The sequence below is a fragment of the Morone saxatilis genome, unplaced genomic scaffold, assembly GCF_004916995.1.
Source record: "Morone saxatilis isolate NCDOM2014 unplaced genomic scaffold, NCSU_SB_2.0 Contig11, whole genome shotgun sequence".
NCBI lineage: Eukaryota > Metazoa > Chordata > Actinopteri > Moronidae > Morone > Morone saxatilis.
In genome coordinates, this window is record NW_023339663.1 from 6,056,929 (window position 1) to 6,070,841 (window position 13,913).

Below are 13,913 nucleotides of genomic sequence, written 5' to 3' on the forward strand. Positions count from 1 at the left end.
TACGGGCTAATTAAATATTACACCATTAGACATCATGCTAGAAAGATAATAATAATAATAATAATAATAATAATAATAATAAATAAAACATCTGGGTATCATCTTAATTTTATCTTAATGTTGTGCTCTGACTTTTTCCCTGATTTTATGAAAATTGCTTATGAATGGGATTTTGAATTGATGAGAAGTCCTTTGCAGAATTGAGCATTATGTAAAAGAAAATCATTAAAAACTGTTTTGCACATGCTTTTATATCAATTATTGACATCACATGTCTTTTTATGCACCACTAACCCTCCCAAATCACAAATAGGTCTATTTGGATTTCTGTTATTGGAGTTTTTAAACAATTTGTGAGGTCTAACAGGGAGCTGACATCAGACATAATTAACATGACAAATGCAGGTGTACCCCTCTGTGAATGGCCTTTTTGGTAAATATAAGGAGATTTGTTCATGCATAACCCATGTAACATATAAAACATGAGATCTTTTTTTCTGTTTGGTGTAATAGCAATGGTTTATTATCATTTCTGTATTTTGTCACCACGTAATGTGCAGCCTCATCCCGTGGACAAAACAATCTAACCTTGAAGTTCATTTTACTAGCTGTTCTGAAGCTTTCGATCATATCACATGAACAACATTAGGAGATGTAGTCATGGAATTGTAAATGCTAAATTTTTCTGATCATTAAGGACTTTAGTTAGCTTTAAATTTTAGTTTAGGGATTCATTTAATATTAAAAAATGAACTTGTGTGCAGAGGATTGTGTGTTTAAATATGTTTGACACCAGAATAGCTCTGCTTTAAGAAAATATACTGTGTCACGAGCCCTATGTTAATTGCGTGTAGTGTCCGAGAGTTTGGGTACAACATGTTGTGTTACAAAGTTTTGGGAATGTTTTAGACAGTTTATTTACAGTATGACCAGACTACTGAGGTTCAAATAAAGTTTTCAATCAACAGCAGCACATTAAATTGGAAAAATGGAAACAACATAATAAAGCAAACTAACAAAGAAACAAACATGGAAACAGGGCCCAAAGATTAACCAATCATATTTATTTTGTACATCTACCTGTAAAGCATTTCCAGGAAAATGTGTGTGCTAATGCAAAGTGGTTACAAAAATAAAGCACATTCTTACGTAAATATGACATGACAGTAAAACTACACTTACAAATGCTGAATAAGAAAATAAGGGACAGTATCAATTGAATGTCTGTGCCTTTCTGTCATTGTTAAACCAATTTATCAAAAAAGGTATGGTTACTAACACTATCGGACAGTGGTTGTATGATTCAATTCAAGTACTGTACATGTGTACGTACATGTCAACACTCATTTACACGGGCAGTAAACAATCTCCTCAGCAGTTCCAAATGAGTTCCTTTGGGCCTCAATCTCTGACACCAGACATCTAGAGTACTTAAAACTGTCGTGGAAGAAATGGATTAATATAATAAAAATTATTATAGCAAATACATCATCGTAGAAAATACCAACAAAGCAGTGATTGCCTTTTCTCAACTTAATCACTGTAACCTTACGTATCCATTAACATTTTGTAACAACTCTGACAATTGTCAAATCTGAGTTTTAATATGATTTCTCTGATCTAATACTTATTGTGTGATACAACGTAACAATGTGCTAATACTCCTGGTAAATGACTTCAGTCATCAATAGTGGTATTTCATTTTTTTTTTTTAAACAGCTTTTCCAACTGTACAATGCATTTTAGTGCATTTAAAACATTATCTGACATGCATTCATCAACATAAGCTGTTAGAGACTGGAATGACTTACATACATCTATCTTCTAATGTAAACTATAGACAATGTTACTCTAGGGCAGTACCTCGGTGTTAACACTTTAATATACTGGTTTAAGCAAGAAACATAAATATATCTCCACTGACAGACAGTGGGTTTTACAAATACTACGGCCACGTTAATCTCTGTTGGATTCCTGCTTTATACCATCTTTAAGTCAAGAACATAAACAAGGATCTATGCCAAAGAAAGTGTGTGTAAATGTGGCAGCTTATTATATCAAAGGACTGTACAAAATAAGAGAATACACTATGATTAAAAAGACAAGAAAAAAAATGGATGGAAGTTTCTTGTGTGTTTCAAAATTGTCCTCTCAGGTCCTGGTCAAGAGGTAAAGTGTTCAAAAAAGGCAGTTGGGGTCTTGAAAAAGTCTCCCTCTTCATTAAGCTATTGCCTTGGCCTCAGGCAGGAACGCCTCCCAAAACTTTATAAGCTGCAACAGAAGATGAGGGGAATACAAGGTTAAAATGTGTTGTTATAGTGCACACTCAATATCTTTTAATGTTTCAATAAATACCAATTATAACCAATATTTAAAAGTCATTATCATAATAAAAATGTAATGTTGTAGAACACTTTGGTAGCCATGAATAAAGTAAAGCATACTGAGTAAAGTGTATATGTTGAATATAATATATATTGATATATAGCTAAATGATTACCCGTTGTTGAGACTGCAGCATTGCCTCCAAATATTTGATTATCTGGCTCTTGAAGTCCTTGGCTTTTTCTTTCTGAAAAGACAAAAGTGTGTCACGTCTCAAGCTCTTAGCCACTGCAAAAGCCAGCTCTAGAGATTTCTGACAGAACATTAAATCTAATTTGATGTGGTAAAACAATACAACACCAACACTTTTGACTTTTTATAGCTATTGTAAATACATAAACATACCTCAAACCTGAGAACCTCCTTGCGTACAGTCATTCCAACCCTGTCGAAATCTCTCTCGTACTGAGTAACCCTCGCCTCCCACTGAGAACATACATGAGGAGGAACAAAAACGATTAAGTATCCATATCTTGATGATGAGATATACTATATATCTACAATATAATACATGATACATAATATCCTTTTAAACAGTAAACAAATACTGTAATCTGACATCATTTTTTATTGAACATAATACACTGATGGCACTAGCCAAAATACTACAACAGGTACATCGGAGCACTCTTGTACATGAGCTCAGTATCGGACCTGAAACTGTTATCGGTATCAGTGCATCCTATAACAGACAAAATGAAAAATTCTCCTCTTTTGAAGAGGCTACAACTATAAATCAGCTGGGTCCCTGGTTCACTGTGTACATACAGGTCAAATTTGATCTTCTGCCTGTTGTACTTGAAATTTAAAAACAATTTGAAAGCACTGGATTGGTCACTATGTCCGTTACCTCAGTGATCTCTTCTTTGGCCTGCTGCAGTTTGTCGGGCTTGTTGGCCCACAGCAGCTTGGCCTCGGCTTCTCTCTTCTTCTGGAGTGTGCTCTGAGCCTCCTGCCACCGCTGCCACGCCCGTATGCGCTGGTCAAAACACCCCTGTGGGCATCCATTGAGATTAGATGACAGTAATACAACACCTGATCATTCCACATCCCAAACAGAGAACAGGTAGCATGGCTGCAGTAAAGCAGTGAGCTAGCACAATGTTAAAGGTTATTAAATTGTGTCCTTACTGCTTACATCTTTATGTTGCTCTGATAAAGTGCAGGGTTCAGAGAGAGTAGCACCTACAGCACATTATTTAACATACTGAACAATTGCAGCAATGAGTTTAATTTGAAGCATTAAAAACTTGCTCAACTGACAAAATTTGACTTTGGTATTAAAAGGATTAAAAACACAAGTCACACAATAACACACCAATGTGGCAGCAGTAGAACATATACCCGTGTTATGGAATAACTTTTTGTCAATGGAGTCTGGTGGGTTAAAACAAAACTATATATAACGGCTGTTTCTGGTTAAACAAAATCTTACTCTTTGAACACAACGCTCCATCTCTGTAGGGAGCCTTCCTATGATGTTGTCAGACACTTAAAATAACAATCTGAGGCTATCAGTAGCATAAACAAGCACTTTTAGTGGAAGTTGCAGCTGCAGCCTACAACGCTCTCATCCAATACTGGGCCAATTTAAAAGATTGTTGTCCCCATTAGTCACTTAGACAGAAAAACGTGGGAAAACAAGGTCCAGGTGGAAAAGTTTCCTTTTAAGTGATTCAGCTTTACAAGATAGCAGTGAAAAGGGGTTAGATTTCAATTTGTATGTTTTAGTCCTGGTATCAGGAACTACTCAGGTTTTACTTTTTAATGCCTCTCTGCCTCAGCAGAATCTTTACTACTTCCAACCGTATATCTACCATTCTGCAGCTGTGAGCTCACCCGCATAGCGCCCAGCAAGCGGATGTAGTCGGCCAGCAGCTCCTCAAAGATGAAGAAGTCACTGGCTGCCTGCTCCTGATGCAGCTGCTCCATCTTGTCCTCCACCTCTGCCAGTTGGGACAGGGCCCGGGACAGGGCTGTGTTGTCCTCAGAGTTTCCCAACATGGCCATACTTTTGGCAAATACTGCCGTGTTCCCACACAGCTCTGGTTTTGCAGGAGGAAACAAAAAAACCTATTCAGTCTACTTGTTTCACCCTAAAAAACTAGGCAGCTGAACTGTACTCTTCTGTTTCCTCTGTTGAAACAATTTGATTAAAAAATTGGGCAGACAAAGGCAAGTCAAGAAGGGCAGATGTAGCTCACCCTTCCTGTGATTGACCAGGGAGTCGACCAAAGCATGAAGCTTCCTCAACTGCTGCTCCTCGTTCTCCACCTCCTGAAACTTGTCCTCAAACCACTGAGGCACGCAGCAAGAACAGGACAATATCAAGAAAAATCCTAATCACAACTTCATCACATCTAGAATTAAAGGCTTGTTTGTCTTGCTATAACAGAATACATTCAAGCTATTAATTAGTATAACTCCAATTCACACTTTAAAATGACCCTTTGATTTGCCTCGTTACTCAAGATTTCCCTCTACAGTCATTGAAGACAGTCACATTATTCAGTAATGATAAGAAGTTATCATGCTCTGCAACTCTCTATATTAATTATAAAATGCAAATAGTTTAATTAAGATTAATAGTAAACACTTTGGGATGGAAAAATACTCAGAAATACCAAAATAATTTCCCCACAATAGTCCATTTTATTTCTATCTACCTCTGAACATTCATTGCATTATTGTTGGAAATGGTCGGGTTTCTCCACAGATCTATCAGGGTTCATCCAACAATGGATTCTTCCAGTTCTATGATAGGGTTATAAAATGTGTCTCTATATGCAGGCCACATGTGCAACAGTCTCCTGAACAATATAAAACACTTCATCCAGAGTCCCCTTACAGTGTCAGACTCATTCATCTTGATGGTCATCTTGTTGACAGCATCTGATGCCTTATTGATCATTTTGAGGAAGCCAGCTCCACTCAGCGCCTGGGTGCTTACTGCTCTGGGTAGCTGAAAACACAGACACACACACACCATTCTCAAGAATCATCTAAAATAGTGGTCTCAGCTTGGGAGCAATTTTTTTCCATGTTTATCAAGTCACAAATGTATTTTTTAAGGCTAGTAAACACTAAGACATTCTTTCTTAAGGCACATAACTAAATCTAAAATGGGAATGAAGTCATTATCTATCTTATTGCTACTAGAAAATCTTTTTATATCTTAAAATACCCACCTCTTCTCTCTCCAAGAACTCACGGACGTCGGGATCTTGTAGTAATGATGGGTGAGACACTACTCTCTGAAGATACCTACAAAAAAAGTGAGCAAGAAAATATAAAATATGCAAACAAAAGCATCGGTATTTTGGTACAAGTTAAAAAGGCATTTAGAAAAACTGTCCCAGTATGAATATTATTCATCATCTCATTAATAATGTCCTTGTATGAAAAATGTATGGATCCTTGCCTCTCCAGAGCGGCTCTTCTTCTCTCCACAAACTCGACTGATGACGGGTCGTCCATTCCCACCTTCACTTTTGTCATTCCTGTTGATCCAAATGAGAGTCACAAAAAAAGAAATAAAAGTGCAAAATAGACTTGAAGAAAAAGGCCCGGGCACCCACCTACAACACTTTTCTCGGGTGGTGGTGGAATGATACAGCCGAGGAGCGACTGCTTGACCGACAGCTTCTCATAAAGACCCAGGAAGTCACTATAACGCCTCCTGACAGTGAAGGCTTTACTCCTGAACATGGGCAAGGAGGTCTGAAAGTAGAGACAGGGTCAGTACTCTGAGAAAGGGACAGAACTTGGATAAAATTAAAGAATAAAAACAACAGTGAAGATTTAGACATATTAGCAGTTTTATAAGTAAAAATACACAAAATATATGTATCATCACAAGCTTTACTACAGACCCTGGTGGATACTTTGTAGGCCACATATGCATTCATGCCATCTCCTAGGAGGACAGAAACATTGGAGATACATTGAAGGTGAGAATTAATTAGGTTTTTGTCTGAATTAATGTGTCAGCGCATTTAAAGGATGTAGGTTGCTAAAATGAGCTATAACCATAAACGTGTTATAATTATTCAGCTATGTTCCAAATAATAACATCCTTAAATTGAACTGGGAATTACAGACAGCATGAAAAAAAAGACACTGACCAACTTTCTCGGGGTTGGTGACAGCAACATCCACATCAAAACTATCCTTGGCCTCGTCCTCCTCCAACTGTAATTAACAAGAACAATACACCTGAACATCTGGCTGTAACAGACAAAAGTTGGCACTTACAGAGTGGGCTCTACATAAGGGCAGGCATGAAAATGAATTGTTTCTAGCTGTACCTGCTCCAAGGAGGTGGGCTGCATGGCGGCAGGGCTCTGAGTGAACGAGGAAGCAGGGCGGAGGCCGGAGGAGGAGGAGAGCTCTTTCCGATCCGAGCTGCCAGGCTTGTCTGTGCTCAGCTCCACATGTGCCTCTGGGGACAGAATATACTTTTGATTAATGTATGCTTCTCGTAATCCAGAAAGAAAACAGATGACTAATGTGTGCGTTAGACAGGATCAGACAACGCACAGTGTCATACAATAGCACTACTCGTGATTTATCCACAACAGTCCACTTGTTGGATAATAACTGGTTGCATAATGCAAGTTAAAAACATCTTTCATTAGACTTCCCCTGCCTAATAAAATGCCAACATCTTTTAAACTCCAAGCCCAAAGTTTATCATAAAGACTTACTGTTATACATATGTGGTCTCAAACCTAGAGCTACAACTATTACCGTAGTTAAAAAAGAATAAAACAATAATCTGCAACAAGCACTTAAAGTAATAATGTCAAACACTCTCTAGTTCCAGCTTCCAGAATGTTAAGATTTGCTGCTTTTCTATGGATGATACTGTTACAATATCATTATAAACTTAATATATTTGAGACAGTTGACCTACATTACTCTCTTTTACGCTTTTTTCTCTATTTACTAACCGACTATGAATCAACAATTTTTAATGGTTTAATCGAAGATCAAAGTACTCTGCAGTTGCAGCCCCATCCGAATCCAAACTGATAAGACATCCTCTGTTCAGTGTTTACTATGCCAGTGGTGGAACAAGCACTCACGTCTTTTACTGAAGAAAAAGTAGCAACGCCTCAGTGTAAAAATACTGCTACAAGTAATAATTAAGTGATGCATTAATGCTGCAGCTGGTAAAGGTGGAGCTGATTACAAATACGTCTATTTTCTACCAGGTAATCCATAATAACACATCATCATTTCTGCTTTACTTATATTGTGAATGATTATCTGCAAAGTAAAAAGTAATGTTGTCGAATAAATCAAGTAATTAATACAACATTGTCTCCAAAGTGTGAAGCATAAAGTAGCACAAAATGGAAATAAACAAGTGTCTCAATATTGTACTTAAGTACTTGAGGAAATGCACGTAGTTTGTGACCAATAAACTGAACTTGATGTGTAAAAATCAATGAAATGCACCTTTAAGATGCAAGAGCGAAGCTTAAAATAAACAACCTCACAAGACTCTGGATTCTTCTTAGGACCTGTAAGTGCTGCAAACCCGAAACTAAGTGGGGTAAAACTGAGAGGAAATGTCTCCTAACCAGCAAACAGGTCGTTGTCCTCATCAGAGTGAACTCCGTTGGATTTGGCAGGTGTGCTGCTGGCCTCCTCTTCCTCACTGAACAGGTCTGGCTGAGAGACTCCTCGACTCACAGCCACTGGGTTACTCTGCAGACAGAAAGGGAACAGAAAGGGAAAGGGACACGGGTTCTTCATTAATGAGCCACAGACACACTTTAATACACAGAACTCAAGGGACGACAGCAGAGGAGTCGTCTTGTCTCATGACCAGAACACAGTAAAGCAAGAGGAATAAGAAGAAGGTGGCCGGGTGGGGTCATGTGAGCTGGACATTAGGAAACCCAAAACTTAAAACCATAACAAAAAAATATAAATACCAGCTGTTGAAAATCTTTAAATGAACAATTAAGCAGCAGAGCATGGGCCGACAAACCCAACAGCAATGTTAAGTTTTACCACATAAAAGTCTAAACTGCTCCATTTGTGCGCTGCTAACTAACTTTAAGCGTCAATTTCGTCGCTTTTATACAACATTTTCACAACATTTTCCGCCTCTGAAGTCTGAAGTCAGTGTGAATGCAGGTCAGATCAGATAAAGAGGCTGACTTACTGGCCCGACAACAACCGAACAGCTGTTAATTCATGAGAATGAGCTTTGAACGTACGTTGCTGACGAAGATGTCCTCTCCCTCGTCGCTGTCTCCGTCTGGCATGTCGGACGGTGCAGCTGCAGACTCCTCTGCTGCAGGGAAAGGAGGAGGACTCCGATCTGAGCTGGCCGCCATATTCCGTGTTGTGAAGGAGGGGGAGGAAGTTGAAGGAGCGAGGAAGGTGAACGCGGACGGCTGCAGCGACACCTGCTGGTCGCCGAGCAGCACGACAGAAGAAGATATACTTTATTGATCCCCTAGGGCAGTGTTTTTTAATCCTGGTCCTTGGGGGCCAATGCCCCTGCATGTTTTAAGAGTTTCTCCTCCTCCACCCACCCTGATTCAACAATGACTCAGCTCCGTCATTCAACTCCTGCCATGGCCTGAAACGATCCCTCATTTGAATCAGGTGTGTTGGAGCAGGAAACATCTAAAACATGCAGGCCATTGGCCCCCAAGGACCAGGATTGTGTAGCCAAGTCCCTACACACTGAGCTACTGCCGCCCCTAAATATATATATAATATATATATAAAGGACAACCTGTAGTTTAGTTTAAATAAAGTACCTGAAATGTATCTCCTTTAGTGTGAAGAATATTTAAACCCCATAATATGGAAATATTATTGATAGAAAGTAAATATAATTGTATAACTGGTTTTGCCTTAAGGTTTCTTTATTAATGCCTGAACACTGTTTTATTTATACATCTTGTATTACTATTGAGTATTGTATTCCATTATTGGAAATGTTATTGTTTTTGTTTGTTTCAGAATCAGAAATACTTTATTTTATAATATTTATCCTATTTTATATACTTTATTTTATCTTTATATATATTCCCATCCGTTTTGTTGAGCTTGTTGTCCTGCTTGTTTATGCTTAGTCTGTGTCTGTATGTACCATTGACAGTATATAGGTATGTACATAATGTAAAACAGGAGTCAAAATTATTTTGATGGGTTTCTGTTAGTTGAAGTTGTTTTGATGAACACATTTTCAAAGGCAATAAATCAGAGGGAGGTTTTATTTTGTTAAATTTGCGGTTTATAGTTTTTTGGCTGTGGAGGCTCAATTTAAGAAGGAATAAGACTAAACTACATGTTTTTATTAATCAAATTCCAGTAGAATTCAAAGTTTTAAAATAGAAATTACAGTAAATCAAGAGCTGTGACACTGAAGGAAATATTCTTCCATTAACTGACCTTACCTTCATTTGCAGACAGTTTCCTCCCAACTTAGCTGAAGAGACAGACAGTCGTAAGAACTTCTCTGAATGTAGAAAAGCTTTGCTTACGCTTCATTTGGATTATTTACTGTTCACCGTGATGATAGTTCAGTGAAAGCTTGAAGGAGGCTGATCTACAGCTGAACATTAATTCAGATTTACATTTTATATTCAGGGGCGCTAAGCCTAAAATGCTGCAGTATTTATCTGAAACAGTGAAGTCAAGTCAAGTTGTGGTGAGATTGTATGAGCTGTTGATAAAACTCTAATATTTAATTTATGGATTCTTTTCACAGTGTAGTGAGATGAAGATATCTCATAATAATATACTTTTTCAAATTCTTGACATGGAGCCTGTACTGATTTTGCACAGCAGCACTCCGCTCTTGATTTTATATCTTACCTAAACAACAGAGTAGATACAGTAGTGACTCTTTTCAGTCAGAGGGTTTTTTCAGCCATTCTGGATAAACAATAAAAACACTAAAGCCCATTTTTGTAACCACAAACACACTCATATATATATAACAGGATGCCACATGTACCCGAATTGTTAAAGATATTTTTTTTTCAGTTGATCCTTACAGTATTACAGAAAACCTTGTTTACTTAAACTCGCACATGTCAGCGTTTTTGAATGTCACTGTTTATGTGTCATGCCACACTTTTCAGCTACATCAACAGCCAAATGCTGAGTGACTCAGCTCCATCAGCCACTCCGGCAGGAAGCCAGTTTTTATCCAGTCTCACATGACTTACTATGACAAGAATATATCAAATAGAAAGCTGATCAAACAACTACTAGCTGGCAAAACCTTACCTTCATGCTGAAGTACTACAGCTAGTACAGAGGTTAGCCAATTAATGTGAGAGTAAGAACAAAACAGAAGAAGTGAGGTTACATTGTAAACTACAATACTGAAATGGCATTTTAACAATTTGTGACTGTACAAATAATGGTTCATTAATTGAATGCAGTCTTTGTCAGGCTTCACATAATTCACTTAATATATAAACGTAGAAAAGCAATCCTTGACTTTAGGGCCTGACTAACAACTGGTGATTCTCAATCAAATAATTAATTGTTTGATCTACAAAACTTCAGAATGTTTAAATTGCTAATTTTGTCTGAAAAACAAAGATATTAAGTTTAATGTAGACATGCTTATGTCAAGGACCCCCACAATAGATGCACATTAGACCACAGACTCCCCAATTTCAGGGGATTTTGTCTTAAGGAATACCCTCTTAGAAGTCTTTTATTTTCAGGTTTTGAAGATAAGGTCAATCAATGATAAAACTGAGATCACTATATAAATCATTTCATCCCATTTCTTCCCTTGATGTTCCAGCTTCCAAAACAATGTGACAAAAGTTAAAATATTCCAATTCTCCTTTTGCTGGGGACCCTCTATCACACACTCAAGTACCTCTGCTGGTCCCCGAGCCCTAGTTTGACCACTGGATGACTAACAAAAACAGGAATTAAGGTCACGTTAGGAGATGGACCCAGGGAATTGTCGTGAACTTTTGCCTTATAAATTGCTGAAATTATTTGTTTTTTATGAAATTCTTGCTTGTTATGTTTTCTGTTGATTGACTATTCAACCTTTCCCTGCACTCATGGGGTACAGTAGATGAGTAATGTAGCTTTTGGATTGTATAATACTGATAACAACCTATTTTAGTACACGTCAGTGATCAATGAATGCCACGTTAATACCCGACAGGCTTCCTGATCATGTTTGATGAAAAGAAGACGAGCAGAAACATTTACTTTGTTAGTATTCATAATAGTTTGTATACACAATGTATAGGAGCACCAATAAAAAAACATATTTTTTTCCAAACCTTTTTTCAACATTTTTTAAAAAGCCACAGATTTTTTTTCTACAGAAAGCAAAGAAAGCTCTGTACATGAACAAGCAACAACAGAATTCCTCATCATGAGCTGCGAAGTGAACAACTCAGCTGCTCAAATTCATATCATCTCTGAAGCAAAAAAAAAAAAACAAAACATAAAAAACAAGACCAGCTGCCTGCTGCTTACCTAGGACACTACATTACACAAACAGCTTTTTGATATTTAAAACACAAGATATGTAAGAAATGTACTTTTCAAAAATTGTGAAAAAGTGCAATACAGGTTCAACTGTTTACAACTCAATAGATTATTTCCCAAATGGAGTCCGGTCCTTTTTCTCCCCCCAGTTTGTTCTCAATAATTTTTTCCCCAAAACTTGTTCCTTGTTTGTATCCATAGTTAAAATCTCTTACAGTTATATTGACATTCATGACGATGTACATTTATGAGAAACATGGTATTCACAAAAGTAGAGCAAATTACTATGATTGCAAATGACAAATTTCTTTGGGTAAGAGGATAATGAAAAACTAGTTTCTTAGATGAACTTTTTTTTCCTTTTTACATCGGATTTGTGTATAGAACAAGCTTCTTTTTTTTCTTCTTCATACAAAAACTACCATGTAAAAAAAAATCTGGGAGTCCCATTCAAAAGGCCAACATCTTTGCATCTTATAAGATTTTGTAAAAGAACCAGGGCATCTGATGAAGAACAGCAGGAAAATACAGCAAACACACTCCGCTGTGGGAAAATGCACACATGGTTCAGCAGTACAGACGTCTGAAACCAAATATTGGTTTTTTGAAACGACACACATATTCGACCGAACTTCTCGTAAAAAAGATAACTCGTCTGTTGCAGGTGATTGATTGATTGGGTGGCATGTGAGTTTTTTTTTGTTTTGTTTGTTTTTTAGTAGGGGTGGGGGGTCAGCGCCCTGAGTCCTGGTACCCCTGACCTGTGAGGAGATACTGTCAAGTCCCACAGATCTATATAGAAACTGCCTGTCACCGGCAGTGAGTGACAGCACAACTCCAAGCGTCATCCGCAGAGAGCCGAGTCGTAGCGACTGTCCAACATACAAACACGTTGGTAAGGCTTTTAAAACGGAGCTCCCACAACAAACAAAAGACTGAAAAAGAAGACGTTTTATTGTACAAAGCGGGCAACACAATGCCAGAGAAGAATGTACTGTAGAAACACATCAGGCTTCTCTCCCCTTTTGATATGAAAACTGAGCTTCAGGACTCATTTGTAATCCCACTTTCATCCCAAATAATAATAATGAAATATGGGAGACATCAAAAGAACGAGGCAGTTTAAAAAAAACACAACATATGTACAGGTTTATAAGGATATGTGTGTAAAAAAATAATACAATAACATAGAAAATAATAAAAAGTCATGGCACAATATATGACACAAGGGGGTAAAAACCAAAAAAAATTACCACGTTTATGAATAATGTCGGCTTGTAAAGGGGGGGCTGATATCCAATGTTCACTTCACTGAAACGGCCCAATAGATATACAAAATGCACAAAGAAAACACTAATCAAACAAACACTGTGTGTAGACTGCGCCACAAAACCAGCATATTTTTGGACTTTCTCCTTTTGACTTGACATTGAATCAACCGTTGTCTCATCTTGAGTGAGCGTTAGCAACAAAAAAACCTACCGTACGTATTTTTGCTGAGGAAAAAATTCACAATCTTCCGGTTGATAGCGACCAATGTTTTAAAGTTCATTGTCTCTGAGAATGGTTCTTCATAAAAAGATGAAGTGTGACACTTTTTCTTCCCTCTCATGGCAATCTCCTTCCTGAGACTGAGCAAGGTAAGCTGAAAAAAAGTTCCTAAGTTTCAGTCTGGAGTTTGTTTGTTTTTTTTTTCTCTGCAGGGGGATGTGAGAGTTTTTCTTGGGCACAAGAAGCCATTTTGTGTCCACCAGCCTCTGGCTCCCAAGGTTTATGTTTCGTTACGTTTGTTTGACTTTCGAGAGTGTGTCTTTCTGTATGTGTGTGTGTGTGTGTGTGGATGACAGAGAAAGTGTGTCTGCATGTGTGAAGGTGTGTGTGCATGCTCATGGCGCTGTGGTGATGGCGTTCAGGTCCTTCATCAGGCCCTCAAGGTGGGCCATCTCCTCGGTCAGCTCGTCGGGCTCGTAGCTCTGAGGGAGAGGAACAGGGTTACTGCGAGGGGCGGGGGAGGGGCAGGG

General features: G+C 38.0%; 2 protein-coding genes across 5 annotated transcripts in view; both read right to left on the reverse strand.

Moving 5' to 3' along the window:
- Positions 1 to 1,042: 1,042 nt before the first annotated feature.
- Positions 1,043 to 8,764, reverse strand: LOC118321076 (sorting nexin-1-like). The gene is made up of 15 exons (XM_035652263.1): positions 8,619 to 8,764; positions 7,974 to 8,100; positions 6,693 to 6,826; positions 6,510 to 6,576; positions 6,258 to 6,301; positions 5,964 to 6,105; positions 5,807 to 5,885; positions 5,574 to 5,649; positions 5,234 to 5,347; positions 4,590 to 4,683; positions 4,225 to 4,430; positions 3,236 to 3,379; positions 2,731 to 2,811; positions 2,501 to 2,572; positions 1,043 to 2,271 (listed from the first exon to the last, which is right to left on the reverse strand). Exons 1-15 carry the CDS (start codon positions 8,736 to 8,738, stop codon positions 2,221 to 2,223), a joined length of 1,551 nt encoding a protein of 516 aa, XP_035508156.1. The 5' UTR covers positions 8,739 to 8,764; the 3' UTR covers positions 1,043 to 2,220.
- A 2,834-nt stretch (positions 8,765 to 11,598) lies between these two features.
- Positions 11,599 to 13,913, reverse strand: part of neo1a (neogenin 1a) — a 147,843-nt gene continuing 145,528 nt past the window's right edge. For all 4 annotated transcript variants that reach the window (XM_035651822.1, XM_035651820.1, XM_035651821.1 and 1 more), the window contains one exon: positions 11,599 to 13,865. In XM_035651822.1, the coding sequence (XP_035507715.1) occupies positions 13,779 to 13,865 (87 nt within the window). In that variant the 3' untranslated portion in view covers positions 11,599 to 13,778. The remainder of the gene's footprint in view (positions 13,866 to 13,913) is intronic.